The sequence below is a fragment of the Thunnus albacares genome, chromosome 17 (genome assembly GCF_914725855.1).
Source record: "Thunnus albacares chromosome 17, fThuAlb1.1, whole genome shotgun sequence".
NCBI classification, from domain to species: Eukaryota; Metazoa; Chordata; class Actinopteri; order Scombriformes; family Scombridae; genus Thunnus; species Thunnus albacares.
Genome location: NC_058122.1, coordinates 14,767,680 through 14,791,460, shown reverse-complemented (window position 1 = coordinate 14,791,460; position 23,781 = coordinate 14,767,680). Strand labels below are relative to the sequence as shown.

The window sequence follows — 23,781 nt, the reverse complement described above, 5'->3', positions numbered from 1 at the left end:
GGCAGTGCAGTTGTACAGATCAGTGCATCTTAATGTGTGCACATCCACCAGCTGGGGCTAAACCTGGGCATATGTCCTCTCAGATGCACCAACAGATTGCACTAGAACTGACAAACACACACAGTCTTGTCTACACAGGAGGTGTTTCAGCCATGTTTTTCAGTTTTCCATCTAACGGGCATCTGATGGAACAGATACGCTTCCATTATAATCGGTACAGCTGTCCACACAGGCTGCATAAATTCTCACGTTTCTCTCGCACTATATGTGCATAAATGCATCCTGAATTGTATTTTTATGCTTCAAGTCTATTTTCTTCTGTTTTACGCGTGTAACTACTGTGATTAGGTGTTGGGCTCTGAGCACTACAAAACACAAGTGACCCACAGTCATTACTGTGCCTGAACGCATCCTGTGTAGACACAGATGGCGCATTGAAGCTGCTGCTACTCTGCTAACAGGCTGCTCACGCTACCTCTCCTGTGTAGTCTCATTGAGATGCTCTGTCCCAAACACCAAATAAGACCCAGCATATTACTTTCATAGTATTTTTTTTACATCCCTTTCCTTAAACAGAAAGTTGAATAAGGTAATGGTGCTGTCTGTATTTACCACACATACTTATGTATTTGTGGAGATAAAGTCCTTTGGTTAACCCACTTAACATCATAGGTTATACTGTTTTGAAATGTACAAGTGAGTGAGGGGATTGGATTTACAGGAAGGGTCAACCAAAAGGGAAAACCACAGCTTTTCAGTAGATCTGTTATCCAGCTTTGCATTTTGCTATCTTGGTGAACCAGGAAGAACTTCAATTAGAGCTCCTGAGGTTCAGTATCTCTCCTGCTCTCTTTTTTTTCTCTCTTTCTGTGTCATATTCACTCCCCTCGCCACCACAGTAACTGGACCCACAGCTGGGAAATCACCCATAATCTTGTGCTGGTCTAGCAGGAAGCTGACCTAAGGTGGTGTTGATCAGAACCTAATCCCTCGGCAGGGCCCATCAAAGAGAGCATTTTTCATTAGACACCATCCCGCGCCAGCTGCGCAGCATTAGCCCCGGAATGCAGGGACCTCCAAAGCACCCAGGCGGCCATTTTGGCTCCATATGGTGCACAGAACCAGAGGTACTGAGAGGAGAGAGATCCGAGGAAAAGAGTGTGCTTATTACAGGGTAATCCTTATTTGAACGAATCACGCCATTTCCTATCAGTCCCTTTTTCTTTTGAATATGTGACGGCTGTTTTGCAGCTAAACGTTATTTTATCTTTTTGGCACACTTTAATTCCTCTCTCTCTTCCCTCTTCTTTGTACATGGGTAAAAATTACCCAAAGTTGTCAGGGAATCTGGAGTGGATTCAAAGCAGTGAGGCTGAATGTTGAACTTAGACTGATAACACTATCAGCAATGTGCTAGTTTCACTTTTTATGAAAGAGATTAATGATTTCTCCGTCCTTTTTTGTCAGCTGAAAGTGCATGCTTTTACAAAAAAAAACTCACCAAAGGTTGAACGTCTTACTTCTTCCCCTTTTTTCTACTTTCTAATCTGTCTCCAAGTTTGACTTCAGAGTGGGCAGGGAAAAGTTTCACTACTTTGTTGCGCCCTTTTTTTTCACATGGGATGGAAGTCAGCCAGGCCTCAGATCCATATTGACTCGATCGCCCTGTTTTGTAAGCTGAAAATTTCTCATTCTTTTGATGCAGACAGAAATGCTGTCCTCTGCAGTCCACCATGCTCTTGGAAGCAGAGTCTGGGCAGGCCAGCTTTTCTTTTTTTTTTTTTTTTTTTTTTTTTTGAACACATCTCCCAGATCCTGGAAAAAAGGCCAGAGAAATCCATTAAATCCATGAATGGATTCTCATCAAAGACGCATGCGTTTAAGGGAGAGACGCAGAGAGAGAGGGGGATACAGGCAGATGGGGGGGTGTTTTGGGAGTAGACAGTCTGTTGGACAGACTGTTGGAATGAAATAATGAGAAACAGAATATCAGAGGAGATAAGATCAGACGTTAAGATAGTTCCATACATTTGAGCTGCACCAAAAATAAAGGAGAAGAGAAGGAAAAGTAATGGAGGTAGGCTGAGGAGAAGGTGTGTGGTGGTGTCTTAGTCTGGTTGCTATTGAAGTTTATCTTTGTAAGTGTGTGTGTGTGTGTGTGTGTGGCTGTGGCTGCGTCCATGGCTGAGAATGAACGTGCACAACCCCAGACCTCCCAATCTCCGTTCTCCACTGAGGGGCCTGTGAAGCTGCCTCTGTGCCTGATAAAGATGCCTCATCTCTGGGCTACAGTGAGCATGAATCCTGTCTCTCACCCACACCACTTCCTTATCTGACTTTATTATTCTCCTCCACACCTCCACCGTCCATCTTTCTGTGTCTTTCGCCACAGCCTCCCTCCACCCTCTGCCTTCAAGTTGTGGCAAAGCACAGAGCGTTAGAGCTTTCTATAAAGAGTTGGCCTCACCAGAAATCAGGGCTGGACTTTGAGGAAGTGTGGAAACACACACACTCATTCACTAGCATATAAAACACAAGCCATATTCACAATTAGTGCTTAATAGAAGCAGTACGTATATGAGCTTAAAGTTTGGTTAGTGGAGAAAAGCTCTTTGTGTTGGACCTCTTCACCCCACGTACTCACTCCCTGCTTGTCAATACTAGAGATTTGAGATAAAGCGAGACAAAAGATCAGGAGGCCTCAGGTTTGATAGGAAAAGAATAACGTCTGGAAACCTTGAATTCATATTTACACTTAGTCTGGAAAGCACGGCTCTTTGAACTGCTATAGGAGATTAGATGTGCAAATTTTGTCTGATATGTATGTGTTGACCCGTGCGTGTGAGTGTAAATGTCACCATACTGTATAAATAAATGCATATTCACAAAATGGACATAGTGACAGAGGACAGGGTGAAGCCCACACTTTCTGATGATTCCTCGGGCAAGTAGTAGTAAAGGTATGTGTGTATTTGTAGTACTTTAAAGTTTGTGTGTGTGTGTGTGTGTGTGTACGTGCATGCCTACTTCACTTCAGATCAAAGGCAGAGGGCATTTCATCAAACACTAACCAAGTGTGACAAAACCACCTAGAGGCGAATATCATCCAATGAGAAAGCAGCTTTTTGGCATGCAGTAGCCAATCAGCGCTCTCCATGTCACAGCACCAGTGTCCCTTGAGCCATGCCCCATGTGACTCCCTTAACATGAAAGGCATGACACACACACACACACACACACACACGCACACAGGTTGAATATTAGAAAGCTGAGGTATGAAGGCCTCTGTCTTGAATCTCCTTTTTCTCCAAAGGGATTTCTGTATGTGCCTCCAAAAAGAGTTTTTTCCCATAAATGTGAGGCCGGCTCAGGCTGTGTGAGAAGTTAAGTGCTCTGGCCTCTGGAACTTCTTTTGTGTATCTTTACTCATTATGATTATGATGTAAAAGTCTTTTCAGATGACATAACGCAGTGTTTGACAGCCAAGTACTGTAGGTTGTTATGTTCTGGGGCACCATGGCTGCCAGCTGCTGACAGCTCCTCACAACAAATTCTATTAGACATGGTCATGACTAGGAACTGAACATTTCCCTGCCTCAACATCTGATCAAATATGTGTTTAGGTAAAACTGACTTATCGGCTGTTATTTGATTAGTTTAACCCCGTGCGTAGATCTAGTAGAATTTTGTTTCCAGATATTCGCATTGTGTCTTGATTCAGTTGCAATGGATTGTAGTTCATATGTGCTGTCATAATGTGTCAGAAATTGTTTGTGAGCAGAGTTTGCCTCCTCACTCGCATCTGATTTTATCTGTGATAAACTGTGACCATAGCTTAAAAGAAAAAGTATTTGTTTGAGCTCCGCTTGGGACGAGGAATTTCGCTGACTATTTGGTACTTCAGCTCGGGTACAGACTTCAAAACCTTGTTTAAGTTGTTTGGCACAAGAAAATCCTCTGTATCTAACTTTTGTTTGTTGTGCTCTGCATAAAACTGACAAGGCAGCCTTTTAATGTGGCCAGAGATTCATCTGCGTTCACACTGCTTTCCGTGCGTAGACACATGACCACTCTCAAATGTGGTTTGACTGATTGGATCTTAAGTGTGTTCTTGTTGCATTTGCATCCATACGTCCACTTGTGATCAGACCACCCAAGATGTTTTTGGTGCCAAACATGAACAGGGCTTCTGTCTTTTCTATACGCATTTGATTTGCACTCGTCACATGGTAATGTTATGTAGATATTAAAATGTGATGTTTATGCTTTTGAAAATACACCAGGGAACTTTTACATAGAACATTCCTGAGTTTGTATGTACCAGTTATCATTAGGAGGACATCGTACGCAGACGGTCCTTCAATAAAAGTGTTGTGACAGAAGAAAAAATTTAATTTGAACCTCTATGTCCTCCTAAAACTACTGAGAAATCTCGTTAACGTGTAACCAGGGAGATTTGGCAGTTGATAGAGTTTTCCTAGTTCATCCAGTAACATTTTGATAAAACTATTAAAATCATTATTAATCCATTCACACCAGCTTTGATCCCGACCGACAGAGACATTTAGTTTCAGCGAGCGTACTGTTCTCTCCCTCAGCCAGAAGATGGTGGTACGAGGTTGTTGTCATTGTTGTTGTCGTTGCCACGTCTTGTTCTTCTCCCTTGCCCCCTGTCACTGCTGACTTATTAGTTTGGTCCTCTGCCATTTGGAGATACACCAAATCACATTATTCAGTCGGTCATGGATTAGATGAGGAGGAGAGGAACACAGGCTGAGGGATGATCAAAGAGGGCCCATATTCACCTCACACTGACAGACTAACTGGGAGACAAAGAGATGAGGGAGGCAGAGAGAAAAATCTGATTTTAGGGGAGAAAGAGGTGAAGTTTAGGTTGTTTTGTGCAGGGCATGGAGATAATAGGATCTTGATTAATTGATGCCAGGGATATTATGTGTCTGCTGTTGGTATGTGTTTAGGCTACATCATTGCTTCTGATTGTGTTTGTGTATGAATATGTTGTGTGTTTGTGCGCGTTTACGCATGCCTAGGCCTATCTGAGCTCCCCATTTCCTCAGCGCACCATCGGGCCCAGCGGCATCAAGAGAGTGAGTGAGTCACCCAGCAGATGAAAGAGTCAAAGTAAAGACTCTGCCGTCCCAAAAAAAAAAAAAAAAAAAAAAACATCACACGGCTCCCTTGCTCACTTTTTGAAGTCATCCAAGAGGAGGGAGGGAAACGACACACTTTCTCAATCGCATTAAAACATGGCGTCAGGCAGCTTCCATCTTGTCGCACGTTATAGATTACGCTTCGGATTGAAGTGGAGTTTTAAGTGGGACACCATGATATTGGGCTCTGTTTTTTGGGTGCAGTTCCTTATTCAACCGGTAATCATCCTACATCTCGACATCACGCAGACTTATTGATCAAAGTAGGCATGGAGACATACGGTAAATAGATAGGAAGTGAGATTCCACCTAGGCAGGAAACGCAAAAGACAGAATTTCACCACAGTTCATTTAAAGTTCAATGACCTGTTGAAAAAACTTTACATCTCATTAAGCAAAATTGTTGCTTAACAGCCATTTTAAGTTAAGACCTTGGCCTATCAAAGAGTTCACACTGCACAGAAAGCATGAATGAGACATCTTCTCTGAGATTCTCAAGTCTGTTCACCTGCTTAGGCTATGTTAAAGCTATCTGTGATTCTACAAGCTACCCCATCATTAAGCATTCACAGCCTCAAACAAACTTTTTTTTCTAGACCTTATGATGTGGGTTAGATGTTAAGCCCGTTCACACTGATGGTAATGGGTGTAATTGGTTTTCTGATACCAAGAACCGGCTGGTTGAGTTTGTAATCACTGCACATTTGGTGTGTTGTGTGTTGTGTGTGTATGTGTGTGTGTCAGTCTGCGTGTTTGATGTATGTTTATCTGTGTACGCCCGCCTGTGTGTGCCCACGATGCATTATTTCTGTACTGTGTGTGATGTGGCACTGACAGTGAGCAGCAGGGATGAAGAGAATCACTACTGACAGGCAGTGATGGCAAACTGTGAAATGGAAATAAAGCCTCTTGTCATTACAGCACCAACTCTCGCTCGCGCACACACAGATACACAAGCGAGCACAGCAAGACAGCAATGATTACAGACAAACGAGTAAATAACATCTCCCAGCTCTCCCTCGCTGGCAGATTGAACTCAAATTGTTATGAGAGACATGCGTGGTGAACAAAGAATCGTTTTGAATGCTTACAAATACTGCTGCCACTAAAACTGAAGGCTTTGTGGAGCAATAGGGAAAAGCTTCTCTTTGAATTTTTTTTCGAGAAATGAACCCCACAAATCAGCTCCCTAGTGTGCAATATACAGAATGTTGTTTGCAGAGTGAAACAAGAGTGTGTTGTGTAAATCATTGTCTCCTTTAAAACACCTCTCTGCCCTTTACCTAATCACCTGTCAACCGCCCGTCACGTCGTGTCATCTCCATGCATGGAGTGACATCATCCTTTCGTCAGCAACTCCTGAATGTGGTTTTATATCTTCTGTCAAAGTTCAGCTTTAGGACGATGCAGAAAAACCATAATTGCTCTTGAACAATGTGAGATGATTGGAAACATATCGGGGGGAAAAAATGCCATATGGAGGCAATATCCTGTCCAGGACTACAGGCTGCACTGAACAGATTCTGAAAATTCTTTTCACTGACTTAAAAACACACTCAGAAGTTTATCATGTGTTTGCAGCATTACTCTATTGAGAAATGTTTACTTTGGTTTCTTCCAGCTATAGCAATAATACAGCAATTCATTCTAAACAATGGGAATGCACACCTTGAGCAAATTTCATTTCCAAACAGCTATAGTATAGATCAAATTCTGGATGTGTGTTTGGCCTTCATGCATCCTGTTTGTTCATTGTCTGTGTTTGAGTGTGTGTGTGTGTGTGTGTGTGTGTGTGTGTGTGTGTGTGTGTGTGTGTGTGTGTGTGTGTGTGTGTGTGTGTGTGTGTGCGTGCGTGCATGCGTGTGTGTGTGTGTGTGTGTGTGTTTGAGAGAGAAAGTTGTCACCAAATTTTCTGCCCCTCCCTTCAGTCCTTTTTTAGTGTGCATTTGTGTCTGTGTCTGTGTGTGTGTGTGTGTGTGTGTGTTTGGCCTGGTTCCCACTGCAGATTATTAATTAAGTTCTGGTAAGCGGTGCATGCCTTGCTTTCAGATCCACTTCCACTCTCTTTAACACACACGTACATGCGTGCGCACACACACACAAATACACACACACACACACACACACACACACACACGCACGCACACACACACTTCAAAGCAGCCGCACTCCACACCGCTAGGATTAAGAGGCGATTGAAGAGCCTGATACAGCCTCAAAGTGCCTTCAGCACGAAAATGCCTTTGGCAGGGCACAGGTAGTCTCTTTGAAAGTGCTTACACACACACTCACACAGACACATACATATGGCTGGGCTTTTAATTTAGCTCTGATTTTCCCTTTGTATTTGTCACAGTCCTGTTGGGCGATTTTTTTTTTTTTTCCTCGCGTGTTCTTTCCATATCTTCATCTATCTCCAGCCAGTTTTCATGTGTGTTTAGACGGTGGAGCTGTATAATGTATGATGTTGTATAATTCTTCCTGCTAAATTCCCTTGAGTGACTGTAGGTAAAAAGGAATAGGCTAGTAGCAAGCTCTTTATGTTTTTATGAAACATCTGAGCCTGTTTTCATGTCAATATGGCCATATGTCTCCATGAATGCGCTCACATGTGAACTCACAGTCATGTACAGTACATGGAGTCACACACAGCACAGCCGATTGCAAAGGTGAAGCTGATATCCCACTTTGGTGTAAAACATTTGAACTATCCACATTTTATGGCTTGCAATTTATCAGTTAATAGGAGGTAAAAATATGGTTAAAATCTAATAACTACCGCAGTGTCACTTCAACAACGCTGTCGTACAGATGGAGCAGTCCTGCAGCGATAAAGGGAGACAACAAATGTGTCAGCTGTAAAGAAAAAACATCGAAGGACTCCCATTTGCGCCCCACTCCCACACACAGTTCTTTCTCTTGCCTTTTCTACACCCTTCTTTGTCTCCCCCTCTCTCATCAGCTGCTATAGGGCCCCTAGGGACGAGCGAGCCGCCACTCAGAGTCCTGGCGCAGGAAGACAGGCCCGTATCCTTGGTGATGGCTCTGTGTTTCCGTGGTGACAGGTGTGTTCGCTCAGAGCGGACGGCAGTGTTTGTCAGGAAGTGTTTGGATGGGGCGCAGAGTCCAAACGCAGCTCAGGTGTTGATAGCTGCGAGGGGTGCGTTCAATGAAACAGTGTTTGTTAGGGAGTTGTCTGTCTGTCAGTGGCTGTCAGGACAAGAGAGTCAAGCAGGGTGTGTGTGAGTGAATGCGTGTGTGTGTGTGTGTGTGTGTGTGCGCCATGGCTCTGTTTATGTGTATTTTGTTGTATTTTTACTGCGGTGTGTTATATTGTGTTGCTCGTCACATCAATGGCATAGACAGATGTTACTGAGTTTCTTACAGTTGCCTTCAGACAAGATGAGATAAAACTTCAGTAACACCTGAGGAGAAATTGATTTGATATCAACAAAGATTAACTGACATAATGTAATAAAAAGTAGAACTAAATGAGTTTATACAGTACAGACATGTTCGACTGACTGAGCTGGATAACTGTAACACGCTAAGCAGATTTATGAATGTGAATAAATATGGATTACTGCATTATCCGAGTGTGCAAAATAATAGTAGAAGAATCTGAATAATATAAATATACTGATATATTTAAGACTTTCAGACATGAGTATAAAACTTTCGTTGATCAGCATCCACTGAAAAAACCTATAGTACTTGTATAGACCTCATCACCTCACGTACGAGCAGCCACTGACATCCCCAACGAATTTGAGCAATTCACACCTAATTATCTCACTGCACTGTTCAGCCTCTCATTGTAACTCTGGCATCACAACACGGCAAGCTATACTGTATTAGACACTCGCAGTCTTTGCTTCCAGCTGGCTAGCTTCCCATAAAGAAACAACGGAAAGCAAAGAGACAAGCGACGCTCAATAAACTCCTAACAACAATCTCCATTCACTCCTATTCTGTCTCCACCGTGTTGTGTCTCCCAGCTTCTCCCGGTCATCTCTTTTTTTTTTTTTTTTCTCCCTATAGCTAATTGGCAGCAAGGTTTTAATTCCCCCCCGCCCCCCCTCTTGTTAAGTGATGAATTGTTGGCAGGGGATCAAAGGGGAGTGGTGCCCACTGTGCACCATGCCCATCACTACCTGCTGGCACACATGAACGTTGGGGCTGGCGCTCTGCCAAGGGGCCACAGGCCTGCGACACACTGCCAAGAGGCAGAGGTCAACGCGAGTGTGTGTGTGTGTGTGATTGTAAGCATGGGTAGGTTGGGAGGATGGTGTGTCTCTGTGCACTTCCTAACAGAAGATTCAATTTCACAACTCTCTCTCTTTGTGTCTCTCTATCTGTCTGTCTGCATATCTCTTTCTCACACTCCCCTCTCCCTTCTTGTTGCAGACCAACAGCAGGTTGAAGCAGATTGAGAAGGAGTACAGTCAGAAGCTCGCCAAGTCTGCCCAGGTAATCAGTTTTCTCTTCCCACCTTTTTTTCCCTCTTTCATTTTATATTACCCTTTTTTTCACTGAACCTCTTCAAAAGACCGGACAAATGTACTGATGGGAGAGGTGAGGAAGCACGCATGAAAACACACACACACTCTTGAACACACAGCAAGCCACCAAGCCCTTTACCCTTAAGCAGATTTGCACAAACACACAAGTGCCAGTAGGTGTACACACACATCTCATATCTGATATGTTTTTTGTGCAATACTCAGACAAATAAATCTCTATATAAAACACTGAAACATGTATTACATAGAGAATATCTAAAGCTCTACTGTCTCAATTTCTCTTTACCTTTCTCATCCCTTTTTTATGCCCACGTCCAGAGGTGTTCGAGGTGCTCCTTAAAAGGTTTTCCTCTGCCGCTCAAACAGCATTGTGTGAAGTCAGGACACTTGATCAGGTTTCATACCTCATTTCTATGTTTTCTAGTTTTAGATAATAACTTATGTTTGCCCTTAAAGCTGCACTAATCCACTTTTTTTGGCTGGACCACAACAGCGGGGCCAGCCCTACACACACGAAAGTCTGTCACTGACTGCATGAGTCATTGACTGAGTGATGAAGTTACAGTATTGGTTGGCCAAAGCCAAAGCTAAATGTCCCAGAATGCGTTTCGCACCAACTGACAGCAAGCAGCAATGACAAAGATTGAGCAGTTGTAATATTTACTATAGGACTGTTAATACGTCACTTTATTAAGTTTTAATATTTTTTCAGGTGAGAATAGTGCCATGATTACCTACCAAAGGAGACTGTCATGTGACATGTTTACATGCGTCTAGTGTCTCTCAGTCTTTTGATGTTTTTTTCGTATCTGCACAGCACCTTAAGTTACAAATAATGTGTGAAAAGTGCTATACAAATAAATTAACTTAAACTTACATAAAAACAAACATCTTAAAAATGCTGGCGATGTCCGTGTCCGATGGTAACCAGGCGACAAACAAATTAAAAGTCCTCTAGCATTTCATACACGGTCCAGCCATATACAAGGTTTTAGTCTTTAGTTTTGGTAGTAGTAGTAGTAGTAGTAGTAGTAGTAGTAGTAGTAGGTTTTAGTACTTTATATTTAGAAAGGTTTAAATGACGACATGTGAAAGGGGTCGCTCATCATGATCTAGAAGGAGAGTGAAAAATGGACTTTGTCTGGTGGTCAGAAACATGACTCCAAATTAATGCTAATGTTACTCTGTGTCTGCTGAATGTGTTAATAAGCAATTGGTTGCTAACATTCACCACAACTTAATAAGGCAATAGCATGTCAAATGTTGTGTTTACAACTTCTTCCACTGCCGGAGTGGCCAAAAGAATTCAATTAATGCTGTGTTAATCAATACAGGACTTGATCTGCCTTGTGTTGGCCACTTTGTAGCGCCAACTTCACTGTAATAGGTTGGAGGTGGAATACCTTTGTTTGTCATAGCATCACTGCAACATTAGATTAATGTGTCATTTGTTATTAGTCCATGAGGTACATTAATTGCATACATTTTTTCATTCACTATGAAATGAAAATGTGTCTAGTCACTCAAAAGGAGAAGTTTACTGAGTCTGTCAGCTTTCTCCATGTTGTACTATCAGCAATCTTGACCGTTATCACAAACATGCAGGAGAAAACCAAAGCTGACCAATCACAGTTCTTGAAGTCTCCCTGTGATATTTCTGTAGCCCCCATAGCCCTGACTTGTACTGTAGTTCTTATCAGCCAGTTACAAAGTCTGTGCAGGTAGATTCTACAACATTGTGAAGCAAAGTGTAAATCACTTTTAAAGATCAGTTTAAGTTATTATATTTCACACACTTTCCACTGTTCACTTGCACTCTTTACCTGCTTCTAACACATCTTTGAATCATCTCTATACCTGTTTCTCCTCCCCTGTCATGGCATTGTCTGGCCACACATTTCCAACTGAGGGCCATATGTTTAACATTACTGTCTTTTTAGACTGAGCCCACTCAAAACTGAGGTAATTCTCCTCTCCAACCAGCGATATAACTTCACTCTGTCATTCAGTACAATGTCTCCAAAAGTTCAGGCAGCTTTTACATTGCCAGTTTAAAAGATCCAAAACAACCTAAGTAGTGTTTACATTACAAAAGAAAAGAGTTTTCGTCTTGATTATGTAGCAGGCTAAAATATCACAATCATTTGGCCGTAATTGCACCTCGTTACCCAAAGAAGAGATTCAAAGAGGGGGTTTTGTTGTTTTTCTTTCTTTCTTCTCCTCCTTAAATCCCCCCATTTTGGGTTGGCTGGCAAAGGCACAGAGTTGAAAGCGGGGTTGACAAGCAGATGTTGTGAGAAAACGGTAGCTTATTAGGTTACACAATGCACGACTTCAAAAGAAGTCGGATGCTGTGCAAAAGTTCAGCCATGTTTGCCTGCATTGGCGGTGCGGTGCGCCACCGCAGACAAAGCAACAAGTGATTAATCCTCTGTTTTGGGGACACAAAGCTGGGACAGGTTCAACAAACAACACTCTCTCTGACATTAAAGGAAAGTCTCTGTGTGCAGAATTCAACACCTTTGCTGAAGTGTGTTGTTATACAGAGGGTTACGTTGAAGGTGTGGGGTTTTTTGTGCAAACATATTAATATGCGTGATTAATGCAGGCTATTTGTCGTGGGCTTGAGAGGCTTTGTTTTAAAAGGTAAAGGTGGAACGGAGGGGTTCTTGTTGCCTGCCCCTTGGGGCAGCTCAGTCAAATGTAAACAAGAGGCCTTTGAACCTCAAAGGCTAACCCCAGTTGTTAACCCCTCTGTGTCTGACAGGGGGCATCGCTCTTGAGCGCGACTGCATGGCTAATAGCCCAATTAAAAACATACCACGCCATACATTATCCTGCGGGGACTGGAGACGCACCACGTTAGGGATATATGTTTAGGCACACACACATGCCTCTCTCTCTCTCTCTCTCTCTCTCTCTGTGCCTTTCTCATTCGCTCACACACACGCACACACACACACACAGACTCTCCTAATTAGTGTCTCTCCAATCCAATCCTGTGTGTTAAGCGTCTAGCTGTGAGTGGTCCTCCTGGGTGACCTGTGAACTGAACAGGGCTGTGCTCTCTTCCTTCACTTAATGATGAGGCTACAGTGGGTGGTAGCTGTGGTACTGGTGGGAGATCATTACTTTTATCCCTCACCGTCCACCGTGGGAGTAGGTAGGAGGTGGAGGGAATTTGTCATGGGAGACACAATGCATGAGAAGTATCATATTCTGAAAGAAAGGGGTTGAAGTTCACTCTGTATGCAAATATACCTCATTTGTTTCAGCAGAGTTCTGATTGTTAAGTTACACAAACAGTGCTCACATGTGACCTCTTAGGCATGAATTAACCAAATAGGATCTGTTACAGTATTTATTCATTCTGATACAATTTCAATTCTTGAAAAAATACTTGAAAACAGTAACAGTAACCATTACTGCTTATAGTTCATGCTATTATCTGCACTGATCATTGTTAAAGCTGCTGTAATCAATATTGTGATATTAACAGTGGATCATATGTCTATGTGTGACATGAAAGGGGATCAAAGGCAGTGATGAACCCACAAACAATTATCACCATGGTTCTCCTCAGCTTTACAGATGTTTTACTGTTCATCGTCTCATTGTTTTGGTTCTACGGCCCACAAGTTTATTGTTGTAGTTCACTCTCCCTGCCAACAAAGTTAACAACCAGTTTGTGAATATATTAGTAGCTGAAGAGTCAGATATTTCCCTCAGGATTGGTTGAGACCAAAATAGAGTTTAACAAAGAGTGAATATCGGACTTGCCATAACAACTTCACAAGGTGATAATAAATCAGTGTTTTGTATACATGGGTAAAAAAAAATCAGTTAATGCAGGTTTAAAGTCTCCCTCCATTCAAAAATGTGAGTTGGATGTTTGAGCATCACTGTGTATAATGATGAATGTTTTCACACTCATTTGCAGAAGGAGTAAAGTTTCTCTGTGCACACCTTAAAGTTAAAGTTGTAAAGCGGTACCAGTACGCAACTTTCACAAGCGTAATGTGAAAACTTGAAGCCTCCAGCGCACATACACTTAGAATGGACTTCTCAGTGAAGTTGGAGATATCCTGCATCCGGCAGTTAAACTTTTGAAATGAGAAATATTTGCATAGTCATAGATTCTGGCTTCAATGAGGAAAATTTAATGCTATGGATCCAAAAGAGGTAATTTATCTTCTTTTTTTTTTTTACTTTTTGGTGGAAAGATCGTATTAGACACAAATTATTATTCAAAGCAGAGTATTTGTGTGTGTGTGTGTGTGTGTGTGTCTGTATCTGTGTCTGTGTGTGTGTCTTAAAACATGTCTGGAAGGGAAACTTAAATAAAAGTTCAGGATGCACTTGTTATTGATTTAAGCTTAAAGTCACCAGACAATAATGCACCTTGTTGCTAACAATAAGTGATTTTTGGTAGGGCTGCAACTATTAATTTTGTCAATCAATCTGCAGATTAGTTTCTTTTTTAATCAATTATTTATAATTTGCCTGAAAATAGTGGAAAATTAAGTATTGCAGATTAATATTCTGTTGAGTAACTTATTACATAATCATTTCAGCTCCAATTTTTGGTGTATGACACTATTTAGAGTACCATGAATGATGTGCATGAATTGCCATTTTGTTTTCACTTCACTATTTGAATCACTGAACAAATCAGAGGTTCTCACACAATGATTCAGAAGTCTAATAACACTAGTTACACTAGTTATAAATCAGGCACCAAGTTTTCAGTGTATTCTTTTCATGTAACTATTAAAGCATCCTTCCCCCCTTGTGGTGGCCACCATTTTGTGTCTGCTCACCTCTCTGTTTACAAATAAGTGAATAAACAGCAGACCTGCTCGTTTCTCCCCTTTTTTACCTCAGGTTCACAGAGAGGTAAGCCTGCCTTTAGCCCTAAACACAGATGCTAGCAGGCTGGGAAAATAGACAAGTCTCACCAGACCAATTACAGGCTTAAAAGGGCCTGGCTGGCTATCAGACAGAGAAAAAGGTGCTGTGGTGTATATATATATACAGGAATAACAAGACAGACAGCTGAGTTCACTAGTTTAGAGTGCCGCCACCGCCCCAGGGCTGAAGACCGGCAGATGCAGGGAATCCATATTGCAAAATAATTATTACACCCAGAAATGATGTTACCATAATAATGTGCCATTTGTTGCTTTCATGTGGCTTTCCCACTGACAAAATAAGCCTAATCTCCCTCTCATCTCTCTCTCTATCTCTCTCTCTCTCTCTGTGGTGGATCCGCACCACTCTAACTCCCATACTCCCACACAATGTGCAGATTCCAGCAGGACTAGTCCTCCAGAGTTTGCACACGGTAAACAATTATCTGTCTAGCCCAAAGCTAGAAGCAGCACTGACCCCCCCCCCCCCCCCCCTCCCAACCCACACCACCCCCCCAACTCTTCTTTTTCTTTTTCTCTTTCCCCCTCTCTCCCGTCCTTTCCCTCTCTCTTTTACTCTCTCTCATCTTTCCTCTGCCTTTCCCTGACAGTGGCTTAAATAGAATGTTAATTTTGACTGGATGATTTCAAAGCCGAGGCAGTTCCTTTTCATCTTGGTGTGCACCGCAAGTTCACCAACACAAAGTCACTCTGCTCTTCAAAAAGGAAGTTGTTTTTTCCTTCCTGTCTTTTTTTTTTTTTTTTTTTTTTTTTTTTACCTCCTTCTTCTCTTTTTCTCTCTGCTCTCTCTGTGTCTTCAGTCTCATCTTAAAAAAGACACAAGACATGAGACTCTGGGAAAAAAGTGTCTTTCAAGGTGATTGTTACTGTCATCCAAATCCATGACTAATATAACATGCATTTTCCATCAGATATAGTCATTTTGCGAGAGCAGTAACGTTTAACAAATTAGAGCAGCATTTTGTTTAGTGAATGTGTTTTGCATTTTGCATCTGACAGCAGGTTTTCTCTCCGCTTTATTTTTTTGTTGCAAATATAAGTATACAAAGCATATAACTTATAAGCAACTCTTGGCGTAAGACATGTTGTCAGTATGCTAAATTATTTCTTTATTTACTCATTGACCAGTGAGTGTCACACTGTGGTCTGTAGTCCATCCATTTGTCAATCATGTACACACGAGTTTCAGTCAAAATCAAGAATTAAAATCAAATTTGTCTCTTTTCTCCTTTATCTCCTATTTTCAAGCTTATTGCAGAGCTACAGACGTCTGTATGTGACTCAAAGGAGGAGGCTGTTCGTCTGCAGCAGGCGATGGAGAGGCAGCTGGAGGAGGCTAACACTCGTTGGGACAAGGAGAGGAGGACAATAACCCACCACGCTGATCAGGCCAATAAGGTCAGTGTTGGGCACTTTGGAGATCACTCACTTTAACTGCACTTTATTAATTGCATCTATGAAAACTGATGATATAAGAATCAAAATTAATATCCTGCATTTTCTCCATTTTTTTGATGAATTAAGTATATAGAGTGTTGCAAAATGCTGTAAAATGTGAAACATTTTACTGATCGTATTAGGTGTAGAGTCCAGAGCAACACTGCTGCATTATCAGGGTTTGCCACACCATATTTAAAGAAATAATTACATTTCTATTAAATATAACATTAACTTTCACAGCAAAAAAAGCAAAGGCTCTATATTACATAGCAAAGGCAAGATTGATAGATCATGAGACAAGATTCATCAGGATGTGTCTGATTCAGCTTTGCAGTTGACAATGATTGATCGATGACAATTTCTCCTGCTTTGCAGTAGCTAATCAGAGCGACATGTCACAATTTTGTGAATAAAGAATTTCTCTGACTTTTTACAAGTTGGAAAAACTCATGATTACATGGGAAAAACTTATCCCATTTTGGATAATATGGTGTAGAACCATTTTTCAATACAATCTGCATCAAGTTGAAGTTAGCATAAAGTTATATTATTGACCAGCTGGACTTTTTTAATGTAGGTCCATGTCATCCATGCATCAATGAGTGTTTTTAAAGTCTACAGAGCCATCATGTATCAGATGTACAGTTAGAATACAGGAACTGACTGTATAAAACTGAACACACCAACTAGACACACAAGTGGACCTTTTTTATTAGATCCTATAATATTGTATATAGCTTGATTTAGGTTTTTGCATTGCTCACAATATTCCAGCTTCCCCCAAAACCCAAGTTTACACAAGTTGTTTGTTAGTAAAGTGTATTAGATACTTTTATCTATTTCTCTTATCTTCCCATCCTCTTTATCTCCTCACAGTCTTATATACTTCCTGTCCTTTTTCATTGGTCCCTCTAGTGCTCATCCAAAACCTTTTGACTTAAAAAAATAGTGGGGGGGCATCAGTAAACTGCTTCCTCAAAAAAGCCTTGTCTGGATTTGACTTTTATAGAGTAGACACTGTTCGCTTTTCTTTTGTTAAACCACGATCACCGTTTGTATGCATGTGCTCTGTCATTTTTATGGCTAGTTGCAAACTCCATAGTGTCTTTAAGTGGCTTGTGTGCTTTGTGTCTGGTTGAACCTTATAAATCTGTCTGCTGCACCCCACTTGGTAAGTCAAAGCCTTTCTACATAATTACTGTCATTCTCTTTTACAGTTAAACTTTATACTCAGGCTCTATTTTTTGTAGTTTCAACCTTATTCTTTACTTGGTATGTTTTTTTTCTTACCTGGCCTAGTTAAACTTCATATATAGAACAATATAAGTCAATAAAATGTAGAGATTAGAATATAGATGAAAAGTGTATTTTTGTCCATCTTTCACTTTGATGTGCCACTGCTCAGTACTTTTCACACAGATTAGTAAAACCTGTCAGTCATTTAGCATGCCATAGATAGCTCTGTGTAACTACAGTACAGTACTACAGCTAACAAACTGGTTCCCTGTCTGAGACTGTCTTATGTACAGTGCAACACATCTACACAAAAAAATGTGTAGATGAAAATGTGCATTTTGTTCGTTCTTTTCCCTGATCTTCATCCCCCCTACGTCCAGATTTCTCTTGTGGAATCACAAGATCTTTTATTCTGCCTCCTGCCCTAGCAACCAGACTGGGACACTGTGGCAGTTGATTGGGTGTGGCTCACTAAATAAAGAGTTGTTGTGTCTGGGATCAGGACATGTTTCCAAACACAATCTTGTCTGTCTGTGGTTGCAGCTGCCTCATATAGCAACGAGGCAGGTCTGTGAGCCTCCCTTCACATCTCATCTCCTTCCAGGCCCTGGCAGCCCGGGTCCCCCTCGCTCAGTCCTGAGTTTTCTCTCAAAGCGACCAGTTTTCTCGGGGGGAAAAGACCCAATCCTGCCCCACACATAGAATGTCAGACATGTCTTGTGTTGCTATCCAAAAATATTGATTGGTAGTAAATGTTGATGGTAGTTGTGTGGTCTAAATCATTAAGTCCAGATATTTCAGGAAAGTGTTGTAGTATCTGATCCAGGCTGGGCTACTTTAACTTTATCTTGAGAAGTTCAGATCTTTTCAGAAAATGCTCTCTCACTTATTCATAAAGAGACACATTCAGTTCGACAGCGTGTTTAGATTGTGATCAACAAAGCTTTAGGAAGTCATTTTCAAAGGGACGTGGTGACAAAAGTTACACGAATCCAAAGCACAGTAGAAGATGAGCTGCTGACTTTTGTGCTTACGTGACACAATGAAGTTTTACCTGATATTCTTATTTCGTGCATTTTTCATTTCTGTTTTCAGTGAAAGCTCTGTAAACATTTCAGTGAGTAATTACCTGTTCACTTTTTTTTCTTGCTGTCTAAATTGAGGATAAAAAAACTGCAGAAACAATATTCTATGATCCAGTAACATACACTTACATTCACATTCACATTTTAAATTATCCATTATTTACTATAATTTTCAGTAAATGTTTGTCGTTATGTTAAGGTGTCTATTTTATGGACTTTGCCAATTTGGATATCACACACTATTATCTTGTTATATAACCGAGGCTTCAACCACACTTGGTACAGAACTTGCCTTGAGAAAGACCAAGTCAGGTCGAAACATCAGTGCAGTCATCTTCTCTTCACTTTTAGGGAGACTCAGCAATACTGCAGCTGGCTACACTTGCTCATATTTTAGCTTCGCTGCTTGTAATCTAAGTGCTCCATGACACAATACACACACGCTGTCTCCCCTGTTGTAGGCTGTGTTACAAGACACAGGCCTTGGCATCTGTGTTGAGAGCAGACAAAGGCTTTCTTTTTCTATTATCTGTGTCCTCATTATTATGATCCCCCCTGTATTAACCACCCGCTAATGAGACTCCAATTAATGATTGAATTGCTTATTAAAAGCCTGACATGAGAGGAAGAAGAGAATCAGTGGGGGAGAGGAAGGTAAGATTGGTCAAACGGAAAATATTAAGGGAGAAAATAAAGCAATTTTTTAAAAAAAAAAAAAGAAGAGGGTTGGTGTAAACTTTAAAGAAGAGGGAGAGGAGAAGGGTGAGATGGCAAACAATGAAGGGGAAGAGAGGGAGGGAGTGTAATGAAAGGATGAAGTATGAGGATTGAGACAGCAAACAGAAGGACAAGGGAAGAAAGGGGGAGAGAGGGGAAAAAAGAAAGAAAGAAATGGTGGAGAGCTGTCAGTGGGCCATCGGAGGGAGTGTGTCGCCTGCTGACATTGTTTCCATGCTGCTCACTTCAAAGGGCTCGGATTATGAGGAGAGCGAGGGGCTTCAGACAATGGGAGGGGAAGAAAATAACATCAAAGTTAGCCGCGCATTTGAATTGGGATAATCCCAAAACAGTTGTTCTGAATGCATGCTGCACCGGATCAGATGTCCCTTTTTTTCCCTCGCCAGCCCCGTTCTGCCATTTCTAGCCTGAATTTAGCTCCCTCTGTGGCTCTACTGTACTTGTGACTTCTTAAATGTGGGTGTTAACTGCAGAGACCTTTGTATCTCATAAACCCCTTTTTTAGAACAATGGTAGTACAGTTAAGTATGCTCATTATCGGAGGGGTTTTTTTTGGTATATGTGACGTTTAGGTGGAGGAGTATATTTGTGTGGTGTGCGTGGGAGCATGTTATATGTATATGTGTGGGTGTGTGTGTGTGTGTGTACATATAAGTTTGAGTGTGTGCCTGCTTGGCGTGCGTTTTTGCATGGTGGACTGGGACCCTGGCTTTGCATTGCTGGTCCCACTGCTGGTTTGAATAGCAAATATACTAAATATCAAAGTGTGCGTTGGTTTTGCAGACATGAGTGCACAGGCTGCGTGATGTTCTAGTCCAGATTAATGAGCAGAGAGACTGGTGGGGTACCAACCAGGCTCAATGTTTTGGCTTTCTAATGTGATTCAAGCTCCATTAAGGATTTTTTTTATATATTAACAATAAAACAAATGACTCCATATAATATGAAATGGCTGCTAGTACTGCTGTGACAGCTTTTAGCTACTTTTAATTTTTTGGGTGGTAGTTTAGTGGTCTAAACATCAACACATCCATCCATCAAGAACAGGAAGCAGTGTCACATATCTGATCATAAAGAGATGCTGAGGTTTCTGTGAATTCCCCTCTTTACCTTCCAATCTTTCACCTCACTTCCTGCCTTTGTTGCATATGAATGATCTCTCATATGGGGTTGTAGTCAGAGAGTAGGTAGTGGGCCACTATCCCTGACCAGTTATATTTAGGTTACCAATTATCTCATAACAGTGGGAAAGGCAGCAGTGGGCAATTTTAATGCATTGGAACATTGCATTGCTTTCATCTGTCTAGTCAATTCATATCAGGTAAAGTGAATGGGAACCAATATAGAGGAAGCCAGTGTAGCACATTGGGACACCCAGATTTTGGGTTAGAGGATTATTCACTTCCTGATGTCATCTGTTTCTCTCCATGTGGTATTTTTGCTAAAGTGTCCCCATTTGTGTATGGATTTTTTTTTTTCTTTGATGAGACACGGGGGTTTGAGGTGAATGTGAAGTTTAATAGTGAGGTTATTGGTGTAACTTGAGTACATGGTGTATGTTTGTGTGGCCATGTGCACAGGCAGTGTTTTTGTCTGTGTGTGCAAGAGTGCATGTGTGAGTGTGCCTGTACACTTGCCTGAAATGTGCAGCTGCCAAATCTGACAGAACTCAAGCCCACATTAGCCTGCCAAGTGAAAGGTACAAAGACACACACACACATACATGCACACACACACACACACACAGGCCTTGTCTCTTCTCTCTCTCTCTCTCTCTCACACACACACACCCACTATCTTTCCAACTCTGCATCTTCGAACTCTTTCTGTCTCAAACTCTCTGTCTGTCTCCCCACACACACACACACACACACACACACACACACACACACACACACACACACACACACATACACATACACAAGCACACATGCTCACCTCACCCTGCCAAAAGGGAGAGGTGGCTGGTGAATAAACAATGGCACTCCGCCCATAGTGTCACCCGCCTGGGCTTTGATCAGCACCGCTGTTCCTGCTCCCCACAGCAGTGCTTCCTGTCTTTCTGCCTGCCGAATGCTGCCATGCGTGTGCACACACATGCACGCACACACGTGCACCCGCACACACACACACGTTTAAGTAAGTGTTCATGTCTCAGTCTTTTACATGAACCTGCATACACACTCTCTCCCATTTTCTCCTCACTAAGTCTTTATCTGTATCTTTCTGTCCCTCAAACTTGAGTTAGTGCCCTTGTCTCTATATCTTCCGCTAGTTTTGCATTCTCTAACATACACCCACATATGCTCTGTGTTTTCTCACACACAGAGACAGAGATACACACCTTTGATCCAGACCCATCCTGCAGTAACTTCTAGTGCTAGTCAAAGAGTGGGTCCTGATGTAGTGTCCTCTGGGTAAAGTGACAGGAGACACATTACATAATGCAACAGTGACCATTGTCTCACTCTGTTTGAGGATGAGAGTGACTATATGAGGTGCACTATCCTTTGTACACTAGACAGTATGAGGGTTGTACATATCTCTATCAAATTTAGATGGAGTCCATCTGATCTAGGTGCTTTGCTTTTATGCATGGATACTGGTAACGAGGGACAAGGCTCGTGTGCACACACACACACAGCCACACAAACACACACAAATTCAAGGGGCTAGTTGTAGCAGCTGCAGTTTGTCTGTAGTTCTGTAGTTATATATGCATTAGTTTCTGAGGGGGTTGAAAGGATGACTTTGCCTGTGGGAAGGAATGGCAGCAGTGGATCAAGAACAGGTGTGCTGGATACCCTCTGTTGCAGAAGCAAAGAGCTGCTTCAATCGTTGTGTGTGTGTGTGTGTGTGTGTGTGTGTGTGCGCGTGCGTGTGTGTTTGTGTATGTGTTTGCATGCATGCTTGTCTTCTCTGTTCATGTCTCTGTCCACATTCTTCAATACGTCCATGTTTCTTGTGTCAACCTTGAACTGTGTATTTGTTTAGTAAAGTTTGTTAAACCAACTGCGTTTTCTGTCTCTGTGTGCATGACCACTACTTTCTTCTCTTATTTAGTCCACTAAGAGAAGTTTCCAATATTAACAATGAATCAAATTATTCCCTGTTATATGGAAGAATTGTTATTACTGCCAATCTCACTGAGATACAACACCCCAGTCTGCAGCTCTGTGCAGACAGTTAAATGCCTTCAGATGATACTTTTGTTTGCCTGTCCAATAAACCAAAACAGCACCTCTGCGTAGTTATGGGCAACTGCTCCCAGCTCACATGTGCTGATTAACTGTACACTAACTGTCCAGAGTAAAATGGCCAGAGAGTGACTTGTGTAACCACCAATTATTATCAAGGGAAAGAGAATTACATGTTTTACTCGGGGGATTAGCTGACTAAACAAGGGATAAAATACCACTGAATACTGACTTTCATTCAACAGGTGATGAGAAAAAGAGATTCAAATGGGATGCTCATGTTGCTCTGTTTCTGTTTGATGTGCAAGTGGGTAATCATATGCCATCATGTTAGCCATAAGAACTCAATAAGCTTAAGTCACTTAATGCAGCATTTAAACTTTTTTCCTCCACTGAAATGGACAAAGGTGCCTTAAATGCACTGAACAACTAGCTGATTTTTTTGCTATTGTGTGCTCTCACTGGCATGATTGCTAATGTTTACAGTTTTGTGCAACTCACAAAGCCAGCGTGTTTGCACAGTTACGGCTAAATTTTAACTATTTTGTAGAATCCTGGGTGCAGTTCCTTGCAGTCCAGCCATTGTACGGCCATGGTGCTCTAAATTTTTTAAAAGAGTGAGGAGACTGAGGTGCTATAAGTAAAGCTGTCATCTAACATCCAGTCTGGCCTGTTTTGTCCTTTATGTTCACGTTGGTGTCAGCTAGGAATGTCTCATCTTGGATCTGTATATGTGTGTCTGAAGGGAAGCGTCTCTCTTTCTTTCACTCTGTCACCCTCTAACTCTCTTCATGTATCTGTGTGAGCACCCATCTCCCTTAATGTACATGTGTGTTTGTGTATGTGTGTGTGTGTGTGCGCAGCTCTACATGTGTGCCTGGTGTTGGCTGATTGATGACTTTTCCGGCTGTGGGCAGATTCCCGGCAGTGTTTGATCCACATATCAGAGGAGGTGGAAGTAGAAGAGAGATAACATTCCAGGATGCTAGGAGGGAACGTGGGAAGTAGAACAGCTCATAGAGGCCATACGCCATTCACGGACAACAAACGGAAATTACTCATTAAACCACAGGCCTAATGTCTAGGTAAAAAGAAACCGCAAAGACCTAATGACTTGTGCATCCCTCTGACAAATCCCCTCTTTGGTCAAAGCTGTTTGATCACTAGTGGGCACAAATATTCAAACACAAATTCACAGAAACCGGGCGTGCTATTGTCTTATCAAGTTGTTACAGTTTGCATGTTAACTACCTGTTTGATATTTTGACTTAATGAGAACATTCAGGCTCGAACATTGTGTGTTGAAAACCAAAGAGAAACCAAAAGTGATGAGCTAAAACGAAAAAGAAGCTCAACAAGATGTGACCCTTTCAAACTTCTGCCTGTTCATTTTTGTAACAACTTTTGTCGCATAAGTGAATGCTTATTTATTGTCAAGACTTTATAGGCCGCCATAGCAT

At 41.7% G+C, this 23,781-nt stretch overlaps 1 protein-coding gene across 2 annotated transcripts in view; it reads left to right on the top strand.

The window, feature by feature from the left end:
* The window catches only part of cep112 (centrosomal protein 112), a 100,273-nt gene that overhangs the window by 60,609 nt on the left and 15,883 nt on the right, over positions 1-23,781 (top strand). The window contains exons 21-23 of one of the 2 annotated variants that reach the window (XM_044332201.1): positions 9,579-9,641; positions 10,013-10,089; positions 15,874-16,023. In XM_044332201.1, the coding sequence (XP_044188136.1) occupies positions 9,579-9,641; positions 10,013-10,089; positions 15,874-15,997 (264 nt within the window). In that variant the 3' untranslated portion in view covers positions 15,998-16,023. The remainder of the gene's footprint in view (positions 1-9,578; positions 9,642-10,012; positions 10,090-15,873; positions 16,024-23,781) is intronic. The other variant, XM_044332200.1, reaches the window with a different exon arrangement.